General features: G+C 34.7%; 2 protein-coding genes across 3 annotated transcripts in view; one reads left to right on the top strand and one right to left on the bottom strand.

Moving 5' to 3' along the window:
- Positions 1–754: 754 nt before the first annotated feature.
- LOC109083740 (carbohydrate sulfotransferase 11-like) overlaps positions 755–20032 on the top strand; it is a 40884-nt gene continuing 21606 nt past the window's right edge. The window contains exon 1 of one of the 2 annotated variants that reach the window (XM_042721761.1): positions 755–962. In XM_042721761.1, the coding sequence (XP_042577695.1) occupies positions 860–962 (103 nt within the window). In that variant the 5' untranslated portion in view covers positions 755–859. Of the gene's footprint in view, positions 978–20032 lie in introns of both variants that reach the window. The other variant, XM_042721760.1, reaches the window with a different exon arrangement.
- Positions 13429–20032, bottom strand: part of LOC109055997 (solute carrier family 41 member 2-like) — a 51966-nt gene continuing 45362 nt past the window's right edge. Inside the window, exon 11 of the mRNA XM_042721759.1 lies at positions 13429–13482. Coding sequence (XP_042577693.1) covers positions 13444–13482 — 39 coding nt within the window. The 3' untranslated portion in view covers positions 13429–13443. The remainder of the gene's footprint in view (positions 13483–20032) is intronic.

Genomic DNA, 20032 nt, shown 5'->3' with positions numbered 1-20032 from the left:
TGGTTAGTATTAATAATAATATTATGTTTATATGTGCATGTAGTTTCTATAGCATACAATGTTTATATTAATATTAATTATTAGTGTACATGTAGATGTGCATATATATGTGTGTGTAGTTTACATTATATATAATGTACAATGTATAAATTAATAATAATGTTTCAGCTAAAATGCAATTTTATTAAATAAATACATGTATGAATGAACAAACAAATAAATAAACACATTAAATAAATAAACCTTTCCATTTAGTTTGAAACAGATTTACAATAAGTACAATAGCTACAATAATTAACTGTGATTACTATGGGAAATTTTAAACTTTTTCGCATATCCAATATTCACATATGCAATAACCATCAAATTCAGTGGAAGACTTTGGTTTGAGATACTGGCTCATGGATATAAGTGGTATGTACTGCAAAAATGTCAAACCACTAACTGAAAACCTTCAGTTTAATTGCAATGCTGGCTTTATTTTTTAAAGCAACTTAAAATGAACTTTTTGACCTCTTTGAATCCAACTGCAGATGTAGTAAATTATAACTGCGACTTTGAAAACTGGTAAAAAGCGAACAGAAATGCCAGAAAAAGTATAGGGACGAGTCAAATGGAAACAAAGGTGCTGTTATAAGATAGAGATGAAAGCATTTTTACAGTGTGGGCGCGCTCATTCACCGCGCGGCGAGAGGGGGCGGAGTTTCGCCGCTGTAGTCTAGTGTGCGGAGGAAGGTAGTGCACTCCAGGAAGCTGCGCTGAGATCTTTGAGACACGGACGCAGGCGGCATCAGCATCAAACACAGACCCGCTGTACGGGGCTCCGTCCCTCCGTCCCTCCGTCTCTCCGTGCCTAGCCATGAAACAGACATTACTAGACCTCATGAGGATGAGTAGGATCTGCCGGATGGTGCTGGCCACTTGTTTAGGATCTTTTATTCTGGTCATCTTCTATTTCCAAAGTATGTTCCAACCAGGTAGGACTTCGTGGTGGTTTCACCCTTAAGGCTTTTAATCGATTTGAGATGCTCTTTTATTCCCTTTTGTAGCCTGTGACATGGTGATTTAGTGTGGAAGAATGTCATTAATAATCAATGAGCTGTTTGAAGGAGCGCATCGATCAGCAGCAGCGAAAGTGAATGATGTAGGCTACTGACTCACATCAAAGCTCCAGCTGTCTGTAGCCTATCAATAATGACGCCCAGTTTTATGTATTTTTAATCTTTTAAAACACAGTGGGTAGAGCTCGGGTCCGTTGTTTGGTGTTGTAGAGGGACGGTCATTGTCTCCGGTGGCCGGTACAGTAGAGTCACTGTACTGGATATCAAACACGCTGTGCAAACATTCATATATCAATACTGATACACAGTTGAGTTGACATACATTTGCCCATACTGCTTCTGTTCTTAACTGCTACTTATACTGTTATAAGCATAATTCCATAACAGAGGAAATATATAGCTGAATAAAGCGCAATATGCTTGTATTGTGTAAGCTATATAATGTGTGCTTTACTGGTTGAGCAGTTTCCTTCATCAGTCGACCAGTATCTATCTATCTATCTATCTATCTATCTATCTATCTATCTATCTATCTATCTATCTATCTATCTATCTATCTATCTATCTATCTGTATGTGTTAAAGTAGCCTACTTATTTAGGCTTTTTCAAAGTAGCTACAATTTAAAAGTTCTATCTATCTATCTATCTATCTATCTATCTATCTATCTATCTATCTATCTATCTATCTATCTATGTCTTAATCCACTGGAACTCCACATACATTGTGCATAGACTAGAGCACATCTGGAAATTGTATTGATGGATGATGTAGGAGGTATAATTATGCCTGTCTATTAGACTTTTCCATTGTCCTGCTCGCCGGTTTGGTTCATCTTGACCAGAGCATGTAGCATGTCATCTGTTTTCTGGGGAATTCCCATGTGCTGTGGACGGAAGATCCAGATAAGGACAATGAAACCTGTGTAGTTGTGCAGTAGAGAGTGACTGCTGTGGCCACCGGCACGGTGGAATGTCTCTGGAAAAGGTGAGTCATCAGCGCCACCGGCATGTGAAGGTCATCATCTTACACAGAGGAGATGCTGAAGCAAGACAGAAACTGATGAGTTCATGCACACTCATCCAGACGTCGTCTCCACATCTGCACAGGATATTTCAGAGAAGATCAAGAGTGCACACTGTGACACATGGCCTCTTGTGTTTTACTGATTTCAAGGAGTAGTTCACCAAAAATGAATAGTTGCTGAAATCTTGCTAACCCTCGAGCCATGCAAGAGTTTATTTCATCATAAGAACAGATTTGGAAAAATCAGTATTGCATCACTCTGCTGTGAATGGGTGCCGTCAAAATGAAAGTCCAAAAGGCTGATAAAAACATTGCAGTAATCTACAAGAAGTCAACATGAGTTCCATCAATAAGACGTTCTTAAATTCAAACTAAAATATGAGTATTCTATCCAATGAGGTATTGGTGTATGAATCAAGAGAGAAATATCCACAGATCAAGCACCGTTTACAAGTGAAAACAGTCCAAAACATTTCTAAACAAATATGTTGGTGGATTTTAATGCGAGAGGACAACAGGGGGTTTTCAGTGGGTGAACCATTGTGGATTACGGACTGGTATTTTTGCAAGAACCAATGGTATAAGTTTAAACCACCATAATGATGGATTTGTTTCTTACAAACACACAGCTTTTTGCTTCACAAGACATTAACTGATGGACTGGAGTCTTGTGGATAACTTCTGAATTTTTATTATGATTGCAGCTGTTTGGACTCTCATTCTGAATGCACCCTTTCACTGCAGAGGTTCTATTGGTGAGCAAATGCTTAAGCAAATCTCCAAATCTGTTCCAATGAAGAACCAAACTCACCTATATTTACCTACTCATGTAAATTTTGAGCAAATTTTAATATTTGGGTGCTCTATTCCTTCAATTCAAAGTTTTTTCAAAGCATCCCATGGTCTGTTGGGATGTACGGGCATTTTTTGCATGGTGGTACGAGCAGCTGTTTCTAAACGCATCTGTGCATCCCACATGCTTATGAACAATGTGTAATATAATAGTCTCCCTTATGCTCCGCTTTGGCATGACAGGTGTTTCAGTTTCCTCTTCTGTTTGTGTGTGTGTGTGTGTGTCTATGGCCACATGTCCTTGCTCTTTTCTCCTTTCCTCCCCCATGTGTGACCTGATTATGCACTCTAGCCTACAAACATACCCCGAGAACACACTGGCACAGCACGACACACACACACACACACACACACACACACACACACACACACACACACTGGAAAGCAGCTCAAGTGGACCTGAGCAGTTGAATGACGGGCTGACATATTGCTTCAGTGTGTTTATGATGATCAGAGAAAGAGACGCAAATCTCAAAATCTGGGTTGCAGTGATTGGTTACAATTTGTAAACAACTAAATATTTTCTCTCTTTTGATAGCATAGTCAAGAGACCTAATACAATATGCACACTAACATGATTTTATTGTGAATAATGTGAATGTTGTTTCAAAATGACTAAAAAATAATATAAACAGCTCTATAGTGCAAATAATACAAACGTTTCAACAGAAAAAAATATCTTAAGTGCTATTATAATATGATAAGCTTCATATTTAATTTTAAAATCCTCTTTTCTTCTGTGGTAATCAGCATCTGTACCTGGAATATTTCTTTAATATCTCAGATATATTCTAAAAATAAAGGTCTGGGTTCTGATATGTCAATATACAAAATCAAAAGCCAGAGATTTCTCATCACATTTTTACGCTATCCACTTTTTATAGCACTTTTTATGTCTCTGTTTTTATTTCTCCTGAAGAATTCTAGAAGAAACATCTGAGAAAAGGTTATGAAATGAGGAATAACTGAGAACTCTTGATAAGAGCAACTTCTGAAGCTACAGTTTTCCTCAGTCCTCTTGGGCAGGACTGTAGAGATAGGAAGTAATATGGGCTGGAAAGGAACCAAAATGAATTGTCTTAGGAGAGAAGAGATAAGGAATGTCTGCAGGGAGCTCAACATTCCTTAAGCAGGGTTGGTTACTCAGGTGCTGGGACGAGGACTCAGACCAGCAGACTAAAGAATCACGGTTCTTCCTGAGAGCTTAGATAAGGCCATCTTTCTGTATTTGTGGGACTGACTTTCCCTGACGCACAGCAGTCTTTTTTTCTTCATCATCAGAGTCTGTTGAGGAGGCCTGGCATTTGATGTTTATGAATGATAAAGGTCACGCCAGTGTGAAAACAAATGACATACCAAAGCTCAAATCACTCTCTCTGTTTGCCATTGTGCAAGTGTTTGCCTGCAGTTCTGAGCTCATTGTTGTTTAGATTTTTTCTGTGCATTTTTTGAGAGTCCATATGCAGGATATCCTGTTTGTGTGATCTTGGTTGGCCCGTTGTTTTTCAAGCTCTTCTCATCAGTGTGCACACACCCACATGCTCAAGCTGGTCCCAGAGAGATGTGGACACTGGCGCAGCTGGAGTGTTAACATTTCAGAATACATTTTAACATAAGCTGTCATAATATTTATTTCTTTAATAGTTAATAAAATATATATATATATAAATTTTATATATATATATATATATATATATATATATATATATACTAATATAAATAAAAAAATTATATTTAATATTAATGTACTTTTGTTATATGTGTGTGTGTCATAATATTTATTTTTTATTTTTATTAATAATATTTTTAATATATATTATATTATTTAATAATATATATGATTATAATAGCAAATAATATAATATAGATAAAAGAACATATATTATAATAGCATATATATACATTACAATGCCAAATTCTGTGTAATATTAAATAAAAATATATATTAATATTAATATTAAAATGCAAATTTAGTTATATATATATATATACGTGTGTGAGTGTGGTCACAAAAGAGATGTGGTTATTAAGATGTGTTGTTCAGATAAACTGTACACATATTATACAAATATGCTTAAAGCAATATTCCTTTTGCCTTTGTAACTTAAATGTAGTGAAATCATGTTTGATTAATGGCCCTGATCCACATTCTCCTCGCTGCACTTCGCTGTCATTATTGCACCATGCCTTTGTGTTCGAGCCAGAGCTTGTGTTGTTGGAGCCCACCAGACCAATTTGATTGATATCCATCTGCTGAAACGGATTGAATTTGTGGCTCACACTCCCTGATTCATGTTTTTGGGTGGCATAAGAACAGCTGCTGCTATCATACCTGCCCCCCAAAATATGCATCGTATCCCAATAAGCTTGTATCGTATTTCTGGAGAAATGTCAACTGTAGAAAACCCCAGCATATCTGAAAGGCTTCCTTGTTCTTTCATTTTGGCTGACGTCAAAAGCCACACCTTCAGACAGACGGACACATGCTTTCTGCCCATCTGTCTCCCTCTCTCTGGCCCTTTCGGTCTCTCCGATGGTTAATTGTTAAAAAAATTCCCAGCACTGCCATATGTGTGAGATAAAAGGTATGCACATGTTTGTAGTTTATGAGTCAGCCCATTAGGCCCATTAAGCCCAGTTTGCACCGTCTGCAGCGTGTTGTCGTGGGAGGAGCCGTGTCTTAATGATGGAAAACGGCAAATTGTCATTTACCAAGTCTAACATCTGGATGCCAGCCACCCGCATCTGAAAGAATGAAGAGATCTCTCTGTATGGCTGATTATATCCTAAATCCCATAATAACTTGGCTTTTTTAGGAGCCAGTGCTTTAAATATTTTGGTAAAGCGAGTTTGTTTTGCGTGATTATGTGTTGCTCCTTTTTTGAATTTGATAATTACAGATTCGGGAGGTCATGGTGTGTGCAGATCCCAGAAGAAGTGCTCAGAGGTTGTCCTTTTATGGCTTAGGAGAGATAAAGTTCTCAGATACGATTTATATAAGTGACTTGGTTTTGATATTGTTTCTAAAAGTCCTTAGAAGGAATAAAATTAGACAATTGTTGACATACAGCGTAAGTATAGAGGTACAAAAATGACTGTGTGTGCTGATATTTTTAACATTTGGAGTCTTTTGTTCAGATGAGAAATCAGCAGGAGACTTGTAGTAGAATCAAATGAGATCTCTTTTGTGTTTTTTTCTTATGGGCATAATGGTGTGGATGTGTTTGTGTGTGTGTATGTGTGTCTCATTAGGGCCTTTGTCAGCTTACTAGCTGCAGTCATTATGCTCAGCGTGGAGTGTCAGCACGTGCTGAATTGAGTGTTTTGCTGGCGAGAGTATTGATAAGCATTGATCTTCCTGTACGACTTGAGCTCTAGACTGTTAATGGGAGAATAGAATAGGAGAAGAGGGACCTAACCACATTTGGCTATTGTTTTTGCCCGTTACCAAGATGAAAGGGAGAGGTCACATTTTTGGTCAGTGACAGAATGAACTATGAACCCAATAAAGAGATGAGAATGGCTAATAAACACACACATACACACACACACTAATACTCATGCAAAAGACAAAGTTAGCTGAACTACAGTTTTACGTCATGATTGGAACGTCTCATTGATATTCCACACCAAATAAGTATTATCACAGAATATTATACACTATTTAAATGGCAAAGTATATAATATAATATAATATAATATAATATAATATAATATAATATAATATAATATAATAAAATATAATATAATATAATATAATATAATAAATTGTAAAGTATGTGGTGTACAGAATTTTTGGGGTCTTTATTGTCATGAAAATAATGCCACAATGCAAAATATAACTTCTTTTTAAGTATTTCTTGTGATTGTTGGCTCTGAAATACGACCTGCACATTTCTTTGTGAAATCCACCACTTCAGGTACAATTCTGAGTTTTTCACATTCAGGCCGAGAAATTAATTACATTCTTGAAAAGTGCTAAAGTGAATTATGGTTTGTAATAAGGGAAACGGTTTGCCTGTGTGTGTTGTTGTGTGTATATGCTTTCAGGAGGGGTGTGTATTTGTACAGACTTCTCCTGAATATTGTGTATTTAAAATATGGCCATAGATGAGTTATCTATACACTAGTGCTGAACAAGCACACTGGTCTTATACAGACACATTATATATGTGCATATAAGGTTGATTTGTTCCAGCAATACTTAATAGCTCATCCTGTCCACTGATTAAAATATATTTATCAGTGCAGCAGGCCAAAGTAAAGAGAAAAGATGAAAGAGGCCATTAGAAAGAGACAAAGAAAACAGCCAACTCGAGTGAGAAGATATGCGACGACAAAGAAATTCCACATTTCACGGGGTGTAAACGATCACCATGGAAACAGTGGCGTGCATGATGTGTGTTTGGGGGGATGGAGTGTGAGAGTGTAAACAGGTGTTCACACGTGTGCATGTGTGTTAGTGGTGTGGATGATTTTCCTTTTGTAGGTGTTTGTAAGCATGTGGACATGAGGGCTCAGTCCCTTGAATAATAAGATGATGGGTGGATACAGTAAGAATCCACTGCTTTTAATAAAAAGTTTATTCATTCATTTAATCCCTGTTTACTCAATGACAGGAATCGAGGCATTGAGCAATTGCATCGGGCATGAAGAGACACATGAGTTCAGATTTGAGGTGAAAGAGAGAAATGCAGAAAACTTGTGCAGTGCATACTAGACTGCATGGGTTGGGCTAAAATCCTATAAAATGGGTGTATAAGCCTGCATATGCAGCCATATTTATATGTGCATTAACTTTTTTTGTTTAAAATCAAGATTTTAGGTTACAATTTAAGTAAATGTGTATATTTTTATCAGCATTTTAATCACTTTTATCATTTGAAATGTCATTTCTATACCACAAAACAAAAATAATGACTTTTTTCAAATGGGTTTCCCCCTCATCTGCCATTGGTTGAGCCAATGTTGTTTTATCTCTAGTTGGTTGAGACACTCATATTAAACTAGAGAAAATATATGAGAAAATATGTCTAAATTTGTGTTACTAATTTGAAAACGTAACATTATAACTATAAACGACAGCTTGTGGCTGTTTCTGAGTGCTACTTGTAAAAACAAAGAGGCTTTTGAAATAACAAGATTACTCTTACACACCAATAAACTAAGAAGTCATATTGAGTAAATTACAATTTAGACAGAGTTTTGCCAGTTACTTTGTCTGTTTTTACTCTAATATATGTCAAATATGGAGAACCAAGAACACAGCAATAGCATTTCTGTTTGAATCCAGAGTGATTTATTGTTTTTGAACAAAACAGTCGAGTGAATGGTTCAACGACTCATTCATAAAAACAGTCACTTGTTTCATTTGTTAATGGAGCAGTGCTGTTAAACGAATAGGTTATATGAATGATTCAGTGACTCACTCATAAAGTTAGTAACCTTTTTAATTCCCGAATGAATCTGCATGATTGAACAAATCGATTAAATGAATGACAACTTCTATGTCTCTCTAATAAAGACAGTCATTTGTTGCCACCTACTGGCAAAATGATGTAACCTGCAGAAAGACTTTATGGAAAATCCTCAATAACACTAAAGGGCCGTTCACAACAAGCACAATAAGCATAATAATATAAGTATAGCTATAACTATTAAGTTTTAATATTCGTTATGAGGGAACAATATTATTTGAGTAACTTTCAAAACATTTTTTTTACCCAGCTAATAAACAACAAAAACAATGACAAGCCAATCAGAATCTAGAGTTCAAGCATTTAAAGTGACAGACAACATAACTAGTGTGTGTTTAAGTGGAAGCATTTGTGTGTTGTGACACTGTTGAAGGTTCTTTTATATACAGTAATTTGCATCCAGAGTGACTCTTCTGGTTTGACCACTATCTCCCTCTATTTTAAGATCTCACTGTTGCATAGTCCTCTTCCAGTCTGTAATTTTGTGGTATGTGTATGTATGTGTGTGTGTGTGCGTGTGTATTTCAGCTACTTTAAACCCATACCATTTTGCTTTGAGAATAAGGAAGAGAAATGTGAAAGCGGGAACGTGGACGTTATGTAGAGAACTGATCCTAGATATCACGTGGAGGTGTGTGTTTGAGTGAATAGTAGTGCTGTACAGAGTCTCATTCCAAGCTTAATTGCAAAGCCTGGACAAAGTCTGATTATTAAGAAGTCTCAATGCTATTGTTTGCTTAATTCACATTTTTAGTAACAATTCTCTTAAAAATCCACCCTTGGCCGTGACATGAAGACTGTGCACTTCCCTGTACATGTTACCATGGCATCAGTCACAGTGGCCCTTATGGGGGCCTTTGGGTAAGAGGTAGCGGGTGATTTACGGGCCTGATTTTCTGAGCATGCTCCAAATAGTAACACTAAACAAAGAGCCAAAACACAGACAGCACAGACAGCATCGCATGGCAGTTCACTGCTTCATGCTCAGTGCTCGTTTACACACATAAAGCTGATTGTTCTTCATAAAAGCAGCCATTGTGTAAGATCTATGTGTTAAAGATTGTCTCAAATATGATGCTTGCATTTCTTTCATGAAGTCTTACAGATGGGTACTATTTCATTCCATTGCTATTTTGTGGCCCCTTTATTTGCTGATATCTGCCATATACAGTACAGTAGGGCTTTCACATTTATGAAATTTCTGCTGAGGATGAATTCTACAAATGATTGTGATTAATTCTTTCATAGTCTTTTTGTTAATGTCACTTACATCTTGATATGAAATGTATGATTACTCATAATCAAATGTTTGCAAAGAAATATTGCACACGGTAGAATTTAATTATTTTTTAAAATGAGCTAAAATATAAATATTAAAATATTTACCTATAAATATAATAATATTTATGCTTTTAATTTACAGTGTTGATATTATTATAGTAAATGAACAACAATAATAATAATAAGTATTATTATTTTTAATATTATTAATTTACTCTAAAATTTAGGTTGGCTGGGTTAAAACATTTACAGTATTTATTATTATTATTATTAATAATAATAATAATAATTATTATTATTATTACATTTACTATAGTAATTTATTACTCATTTACTATAGTATTTATTATTATATTTGGACCATTATAGTTTAAATTATTTAGTATTTTTTATTAATAATGTCTATTAAATATATTAGTAATAATAATAATTATATCTGGAATATTATAGTTTATAGTTATTTATGAATATAGTTTATTATTATTTTAGTGAACAACAACAATAATAATAATTATAATAATAATAATAATAATAATAATAATAAATAATGGTTATTATTATTATTATTATTATTATTATTAGGAATAAAATTGTTTAAAAGATAAATCGTTAAACTAAGTCAAAGGGAGACACAAATCTCCTATGATGGAGTTTGTTTTGAGTGCTCACAAAATGTGCTGCTGTACTGAAAAGACCTGGTATTTCAGGCTATACGTGATTGGAATTCAAAGTGTATAACAATTGCAGTTATGTCAAATAATCCCATATGGCCATATATAATTAATAGCACTGTAAGAAACCAAAACTGTAATATCTGTCAAGATGAGCAGAGCACAAGAGGGAGAGGAGATTCAGACTGGAAAATGCTTGAACCGCACTTGTAATTTGGGGGTTGCCTGATTTAATGAAGCTAATTAGAGGTGTAAGTGGGTGATCTAATCAAACCACACTCTAAACAGAAGGACCGTGGATGTGAGAGGCCCATCAGTCCGCCCCCCCATGTGGAGCAGTAATGGTACGCTCCTGTGGTAATGGACTGCATGGATCACCATTGTGAGTCTCTGGGGTAGGATCGGTGAGCACATTATTTGGGTTGTTGTATCTCTCCATCTTTTCCTCATGCCACTCTCAGTCTAAAACATTCATGAGGTTCCTCGGGTCAAATCAGCGCAGTTAGACCTTGACTAATAGCATGAGACCGGCCACTGAGACAGGAAAACAACATTTGACCCACATGAATAGCAGACAACAATGCCATTCAGAAGTGGGTTTACAGTTTTACACAAATAGAATAGGTTGCAAATAATGATTATAAGTGATCTGGCTGCAAAAAAGTGTGATAAAAAGAGGTCTCGCAAGCACAGATTGCACACGAGTGTGTTCATGCCATATCCTTTCATTACAGTGCGGCGGACACAGTGTGTACTATGGCTATGATATACATCGAGTTGTGTTTTGACACTCTGCAATGAAAAGAGACATTTCAAACAGCCCAGAGGTGATGACTGAAGTCATGCCGTGGCTGAAGTGTCATTTGTCTTCTAGCATCTGGCTGACGGCTGTTTGCTTCTCCATATCTAACCATACATTAGACCTACGCTGGTTCCTCCTGATTATAGAGCTTCTGCTGCTCTGAAGAAGCAGTCTCAGTTAACACGGGGTTTAGCTTCGGACTCGGACAACGTGGGTTTCAATATCATCAGTTGCTATTTGATGTGTTTCTGTCCTGCAGCTTCTTCTCCTTCTCCTTCTGTAAGGGTGTGTCTTGCAGAATTAGAGGTTTGTGGTGGAAGCGTGTTTGAGAAAGGAGAAACTCTGGCCTAGCAGCTATAAATAGAGCCTGGCTTGCTTCACAGAGAGAATTACAATATATGCTACAGTATACAGTATAGAACTATACATGTAGGTGTTCCTGTCTGAATTTATTTATCGTTTCAGTATATGAGGACTTTTATTAATCATTTACAATGATCCAGTTTTGTCAAACTCAGATGAATATGAATTAGTCATGTTGGAAATAGCTACCAGGTACAGTATGTCAAAACTCAATCTTAATGCAACACATTTTACTTCAATAATATGACATATTGATGAGTGAACTGAGAAAAAAAACTGTGAGATGGGACTTGTGAAAAGTGGGCCTTACATACAAGTTTGATAAAACAATGCCTAAGTAGCTATTTGCCTAATGGTTAACATTATTTAAAAGCCCATGCATGTCTACTGTAAGTGGCATCAGCATTGTGGTTTGAAAAGAGAGTTGTTTTAGACAATTATTAAATTGTATTTTACTATTATGTAATTTTATTTATTCATTGTTTAATTTAATTTAATGTTTTTTTAGACAACATTTTTTTTTTTTTTGGAATAGCATATATAAATAATTATTTCACTATAAATCCAGGATCATGAAGTAGTAAATAATATAAATCTGATTTTATATTGAATTTAGGGAGCTATTTCTACTTGACCTGACCCTTAACTCTCTGATGAATGAATTAATAATTCACAAAGAAAAAAAAAACAGTGTTTATTTTGTAAGGAAACCCTAATAACACTGTAATAATTTTATATATTAAATAAATAAAGCAAAAACTGGTGTTGTTACTAGAAATGTATTATAAAAATAAATCTTAAAAAAAAAATACACCTATAAAATTACATATTGTATTTTAAAAATCTAACAATTTATGTATGTGTGTGTGTGTGTGTGTATATATATATATATCTATATATATATATATATATATATATATATATATATATTTAAAGGCAAGTTTTTCAACCATCTACAGTAAAGACTGTAATATATAATTAATATTCAATTTATTAATATTTAATATAATATTCCCTAAATTATGTATTTGTTTTCTTCATAAATGTTGAATTAATGCTATCATAATGGCATATTAAGAGGACATATGTATATAAAATTATACAAAAAGTCCAAAGTAAATCACCTCATGTTTTATTGCAACATCACATCATGAATGATTAAAAATGTCTTTTTGTCAAACTAATTGGACAAGATGCATCAGAGGGTTATTTCAGTCATATTAAACATTATTTTTTGACTTAAATAAGTTCATTTTGATGTTTCCACATAAGTATTTTAAGCTACATGACAAATAATTTTTTACAGTGTATTTAAAATACTACATCAGTAGCCATCTATGCACACTGAAATACAATCCATCATGCTGCAAGGAGACAAAATGCAGATCTTTTTAATGAGAGAACATCCTTAAATGGAAACTTAATACTTTTTTAACCCCCAAGGTCCTTTTTAATGCCTATGGGTACCATAATGTAGTTCTAACACGCCTCAACATTATACAGCTCAGTTAGATGCTTTTATTTTAATTGCTGAGTCTAGTTTTGAGAGCTTTATTTACATTTTTGAAGCTATTTTCTGAACACCCATTTAAAGTGATTTATTGCATTTCTGCCTCATTTTTAATCTGAAAAAGCCACTGAGATGAGCGGTATACATAGTAGGCAAGCAAATCTGGTGAGAGACAGATATGTTTGGAGAAAGGCATATTGATTAAAGGGTCACATTCATGCACTGCACTCTCTAAAACTTATGGTGCGTAAACACTTTAGAGAGTTTATCAGATACCTCATTTTTGCTTCAAAGAGCTTAAGTATCCATCATTTTAGTTCCCAGGGTCCCCGGTATAAACAAACGTCTGCCATCTGCCAGGTTTGCAGCTTGATGTCACCCGGTGGTGTTGTCAGATGTGGTTAGATGCTGTGTTTCCCTACAAAACTGTCCGCAATGACCTGAAATCAGAAGTAGTTACAGAGAGGAGAAGTTGCATCAGAAAAAGAAAGAGAGAATGCAATAGCAAAGTTCATGAAGGGAATAGTTTTCTCAAAAATAACAGCTCTGCCATCATTTACCCAAACCATAGGACTTTCTTTTTCTCTGGAAAACAAAAGGAGATGAGTTTGAATAAGAAAGCACCATTTTCCACACAATAAACCAGAATGATCCCAGGGTTTGTCAAACTTCCAAAAATGACTTTTAGAAATCATTTTTAGAAGTCATTTACTTCTTCAGCATCAATTATGCTTCATTTACACATATTTTGTTCTGTACGTAAGTCAATATATATTAATATTAATTGACAATTTATTTATTAATATATAAATTAAACAATATTTTTTTAACAATATGTATTTAGTAGGAGTACTGTTATTCCCAAATACCAGAATTGCTGCATCTCTGAGCACAACACAACAGATAATGTTTCATTTCTGAAATGCTCATAAAGACAGTCAGCATTTTTAAATGAATCAGTTGCGTGAATTATTCATTGATTCACTCATACAGACAGTCGCTCATTTAGTTTCTGGATGAATCAGCATTTTTAAATGAATCAGTTGCGTGAATTATTCAAAGAGTCACTCATAAAGACAGACGCTCATTTAGTTTTTGAAAGAATCCACATTTTTAAATAAATCAGTTGTGTGAATTATTCAATGATTCACTCATACAGACAGTCGCTCATTTAGTTTCTGGATGTATCAGCAATTTTTAAATGAATCAGTTAAGTGAATTATTCAATGATTCACTCATAAAGACAGACGCTCACTTAGTTTCTGGATGAATCAGCATTTTCAAACAAATCTCTTGAGCAAATGATTTAATGATTCACTTATAAACAGTCTCACATTTAGTTTCTGAATGACTAAGCATTTTTTGTGAACTAATCTGTTGAGCAAATAATTCACTTGTAAAGAGTATTTCGTTTAGTTTCTGAATGAATCATCATTTTTCAAAGAATAATTTATATTAAATAATATTTATAACTATTTATTTAGGTAGAGTGCTGTTGTTCCAAAACATCTGATTCACTGTGTCTATGGGTAAAACACAGTAGGTTGTGTTTCATTTCTGAACGAATAATTTTTTTTTTTTTTAACAAATCGGTTGAGTTAATAATATCATGATTCACTCTTAAAGACAGTCACTTTTTTAGTTTCTGAATGAATCAACATTTTTGAATGAATTTTTTGACAAACGATTCAATGATTTCCTTATATATAGTCTTCTGATAAGTTTCTGAATGAATCTGTGTTTTTGTAAACTAATCTCTTGAGGAAAAGATACAATAATTCACTCGTAGAAAGTCTTTTGTTTAGTTTATGAACGAAACACTTAAGCAAATGATTCAATGATTAACTCACAAAGACACGTTTTTTAGTTTCTGAATGAATCAGAGTTCTTAAATGAATCTGAAGCAGATGATTCTGTATTTCTCTGGTGAAGAACCTTTTGTGTAAGTTTCAGAATGAATCAGCATTTTTGAAAGAATAAATCGTGTGAGGTTCCTGTCACTACTGAGTACATTTTCTGTTATATTTAAGTAAATAATAGAGTTTTATCCTTGTGAGATCGAGTTTAATGATTATCAAAGACTTTTCAATCATGCAGACTTCTAAGTCACTGAAAATCTTCTCCTCTGCCATAGTTTTCACATCTTGAGGCAGCATATTTAAATACGATGACAGCATTTTCAACTATTCCATCTCATTACTGTCCTAACCTATACTAACTCTTTAAAGCTTTGTCTTCCAATGTGTGAGAAGCAAAAGGCTTTGATCGCTATACAGAATGCAACATGAAATGAAGCTTCTGAGCTCTAATGGTTTTCTCTCATTGAAATGACAACAGCATGAGCTATAGACGAGTTTCTGTTTCCTATTCTCCAAACCAGGATGTGTACGTTCCTATGGGAATGCTTCGGTTGTAGCTGGGATATGAACAATGACTTCAGGCAGCATTTTAACTTTCTTTTCTTTTTTGTGCACTCTCTCTTCACTTTAGCTGACACAAGCACCTCCTTCCATCTTCGAGACTAGCTAATTACCCACATGGTCACACAGAGCAGTGCTTGGCATTGGCCTGGAAATGTTCCTGACACCCCGCCGATGGTTTTAAGCTTTATTGCATCATCAATGATGTCAGAAAGTACAATCATATTTAACCTCAGGATCTATATGAGACTCTCGTGGGCATTATACATCAAAGTATAAGAATGAACTTCATATATGAGATGTCATATTGGTCTTGAGAGGTGAGAGGTCAAAAATGTCACTGTCTTTGTGTTATAAAAGGTAATTTTTCTCAGTATGTGTTTGGAAACCTATCACCACGTCTGCATTATCTGTGTGTGTGGTCTGTGACTGCAAGGGAACGCACTGACTTGTTTGACTGTCTGTTGTGTTTTGTTTTGATGGATGTAGCTCTTGAGTGGCAGATGGCTCTCCATCCTGCAGACGTGTTATCACACACCAGGGGGTCCAAAGACAAAAACACAACAACCCTATGCATTAGACCACCAGCATCTCGACTGTTGTGTGATTGAGAGGAGGGGTTTTACATTTTCAATTACTATGTATAGCACTTTCCACAAATAGGGTTCAAAATAAAGCTTAAAAAGTCTTAAAAAAAAATTCCCCCTTTGGTCATTGAAAGAAGGTGAAGTGTGTAATTTCTGTGCCACTGGCATCACCAATGACTGTATACTTATTTTATTTTAACATTTAGAATTATTTTTATACTGGAAAAATTATACACTACAGCTCTAACTTTCAGAAAATGTTGTTTGTCCACCTCATAAATATTTTATGAGCTGTTTTAGTTTCTATTTGTTGTATAAGAGCTTTGCAGCTTTTTCAATGCTATTACCAAAATTTGATGTCCGAATATGGGTAACAAACTGTATTTAAGTGATTTCATGGTTTTCATTAAATAAACATAACATGAAATAAAAAATAATAATAAAATGATGGGGGAAAAAATCTGAATGGGTAACAGAGTTGCAAACATAGCCTATGTGGTTACGCACTGGGGCTAGACAGTTCAAAATAAAATAAAAAAATAAAATATAAAATAAAAATAACATTTTATATATATATATATATATATATATATATATATATATATATATATATATATATATATATATGTATATATATATATATATAAGTTTGATCTTATTTTTGTTCAACCATTCAACTCTGTCACCAAAGGTATAGCAAAAAAAAAAAATCAATAAATAAATAATAAAATGCATAAAATGGTTTACTACATATATTTAGTACATACTAAGTACTTTTAAGTTAAAAGTGTTTAATTTTGTATGTTATGTTCATTTTTATTTCTGACATCTAAAAAATCTCTAAACAAAATTGCAACACAAATTTGTAAAAACAAAACTTTTGTCAGAAGTGCCAGATTTAAATAAAGTGCATGTACAGTATAATAAGCAGTCAGTATGATTGTGTTAATAGCTGATGCTGAATCAGCTCCGATGGTGTCAGGCAGCCAAACACAGCCATTAGACATCAGTTTGTCTCATTATAATCTACTTCTTACTATCTTTGCCATCTTGTGTGTGAATGTGTATGATTGAGTATCGTTCCAGGTCACCTTTAAACATGACTGCAGCCTGACAGTGAGTTAGGACCTTGTTTAAGACTGCAGTACAGCTTGTGTATGTGTTTTTGATTTGAAAACCTATGTGTTTTGTTTTTTTGGCCAGAGTTGCAGGACAGATGCGGATAATCCTGCGACCACCTGCAATGCAGATCAAAAAGCAGAGGATAATATTTGCAGCAAATATATGAATCAGAAAGCGCTTTCGTTGACATCTGCATCTGGGTGTTTGTGAATTTGAGGGACGTGAAGCCTTTTTCTTTTTTTGTCTGTCTTCAAGGTGATGCCTTTGTCGGTTAGTTTCAGATGTAATGTGATCTGAGGGACAATATGGATGGATAGAGATGCTGAGGGCAGAAAGAAACGGATGAATAATGACAGCCTGGGTCGCCCAAAGAGAGAGCGCGTGTACATTCATTGTGCACAAGGACAGTGATACAAAGATGAAGAGGGACAGAACAGGAAATAGAAGAATGCAGATTTGTCCCGATAGTCTCAAGAAAGAGTTTGGATAATGAATACAGCTGTGTGTGTGTGTGTGTGTGTGTGTGTGCCCATATTCAGTATGCAATTAGAGTGCTGTGTCGGCATCACGCCGCCAGGATGCTGACACACTCATAAAGAGCCCCACAAACACCTCAGACACACACACAGCAGAAGTCCAGTGAAGTATAATGCAGTTAGGAGTCATATTTACGACTCAGGGTTGGTTTTTGCCTAAACTGTGTGAGTGAATGTCCCCTCAAGGACAGTTAAACCTGTAATCATCTACATTGCAGAGAAGCAAACAGTCCCTGTGAGGAAAACAGCTTTATAAACAGACTAAATAATGCCTTAATGGAAGTTTTCTGTGAGGGTTTGGGGGATAAAAACATCATTAGCTCAGTTTAATAACAATAGAAGTCAATGTAAAGTCCCCAGTATGACAGAAAAAACAAACATGGGCTATTAGAATCCAATTTCTCAGCTATTTTGCTCTGATTCGACGTTGTTGACCTACAATCCTGGGACCAGACGAAGAGATGACTGCACTTTTACTGCACTCTCCCACACTGCCCTCTGATGAAATGTAGTAGCAGAACATTACAAACACATCTTGAGTTGTCTGACTAAATGGAAAGTCAGACTAATGGTGGAGACACACTTTATTTTGTAGTTTCGGACAGAATCGGTCATCTGAGTTGAAGGAAACACTTTGAGTTTAAACAGACACTTTAAAGTGATAGTTCATGAAAAAAAAATGAACATTCATCCTCACATCATTCCAAATCTGTATGATTTTTTCTTGTTCTGTGAAACATAAAAAAAAGATTTTTGGAAAAATGTTGCCGTATTTTTGTTGCCTATACAATTAAAAGTCAATGGCGAGTTGTTTTGGATCCCACTGGCTTTCATTATAGACAACTTAAAGTGGTATTTTACCTAAAAGTGAACAATCACCCTCATGTCATTCCATCATTAAAAGTGTCTCAGTGGTTATTGGGCCAAATAACAAAAGACTTGTTTTGGACCCCATTGACTTTCATTATAAGGACATAAACATACAAGTTTAAGATGACTGTTAAAAACACTATATTTTTAGATTTTAAAGATAATGTTTTCTGTTTTGTTTATCTGTAAAATCAAAGTCAAAAGTCAGTTCTTTTGGACCCCACTGCCTTTCATTCTATGGACAAAAACATTTTTCAAAATATGTTGTGTTTTGCAGAAACAGGTCATACAGGTTTGGAATTACATAAGAGTAAAAAGACAGAATTTTCATTTTTAGGTGGACTGTCCCTTTAAGAACAACTTTTACACCAAACCTGTTCCCGAAGGGCCACTGTCCTGCAAAGTTTAGATCCAAGACCTAACTAAATACATATGAACCAAAGAAATCAAGGTCTTCAGACCTGTTTTACTCAATACACGCACATATCCCTTGTCCAGTAATTGTTATCACTCTCTTTTATATCTATAAAAGAGGATTAGGCAGCTACAATAGTGTTATCTGACAAAAGAGCTTAACACAATACACACACATACACCCTTGAGCTCATTCATTAGGTCACAGGTGAATGGGAAAGATCATGCTGTGGTTGTTTGGGTGCAGTGAGTCAGAATATCTTGTTTTAAGTTCCCACACACACTTCTGCCTACTTGAGTAATGTGTTTAAAGCTGTTCAGTCAGATCAAGAAAATATAAAACAGAAAATTCATTGCTAAACTTCCTGCTATAAGATATTCTTCATTTTCCACTGTCTTTTAAAGAGTCTCTTTTTTTGCCATTATAGTAATTATTATTCGATAAATGAAAAAATGATAATCAGAGGATTAAATGATTAAGCAAAAAGAGGAATGAGAAAATGCCAGCAAAGTTAATCAGAGAAAGTGGACAATCTGTCTGGTGGGAAACAAACACACTTCCTCTCAGTCCACATAAACACATGTTACACACTCACTCAATCAATTCTTATCAGCCGTTGTTTAATGAAGTCAACCGAATACGTTGTGAATATTGAAGTATTTTGTAGAAAGCTAATTTAAACCATAATGAGGTTGAAACCTTGTCTCAATCCACAACTACAAATAAATAAAAAAGGTCTCTTACAAAAAAAGCACTGTCCTATGGTACAGTGATGCTATCAGATAGTAAAACCATGTTTCTTTGGTATTTAGATGGTATTCCAAGATACAATACTTCAAAGAATACCATGGAATTACCACAATACATGTTCAAAACAAAACATTCCATGAAACATGGAAATAAGTAAAATATACATATTAATAGATAGATAGACAGAAGGATAGATAGATAGTTGCAAGCACTTTTATTAATTATTCAGCTTATTGTGTTAATCACATTTCTTTTATAATCAATTGAGAAACCCTAGTATTTTCTTGCTG

The sequence above is a fragment of the Cyprinus carpio genome, chromosome B4 (assembly GCF_018340385.1).
Source record: "Cyprinus carpio isolate SPL01 chromosome B4, ASM1834038v1, whole genome shotgun sequence".
Taxonomy (NCBI): Eukaryota; Metazoa; Chordata; class Actinopteri; order Cypriniformes; family Cyprinidae; genus Cyprinus; species Cyprinus carpio.
Note: the sequence above shows the minus strand (reverse complement) of the source record. Positions and strands in the feature narration are given on the sequence as shown.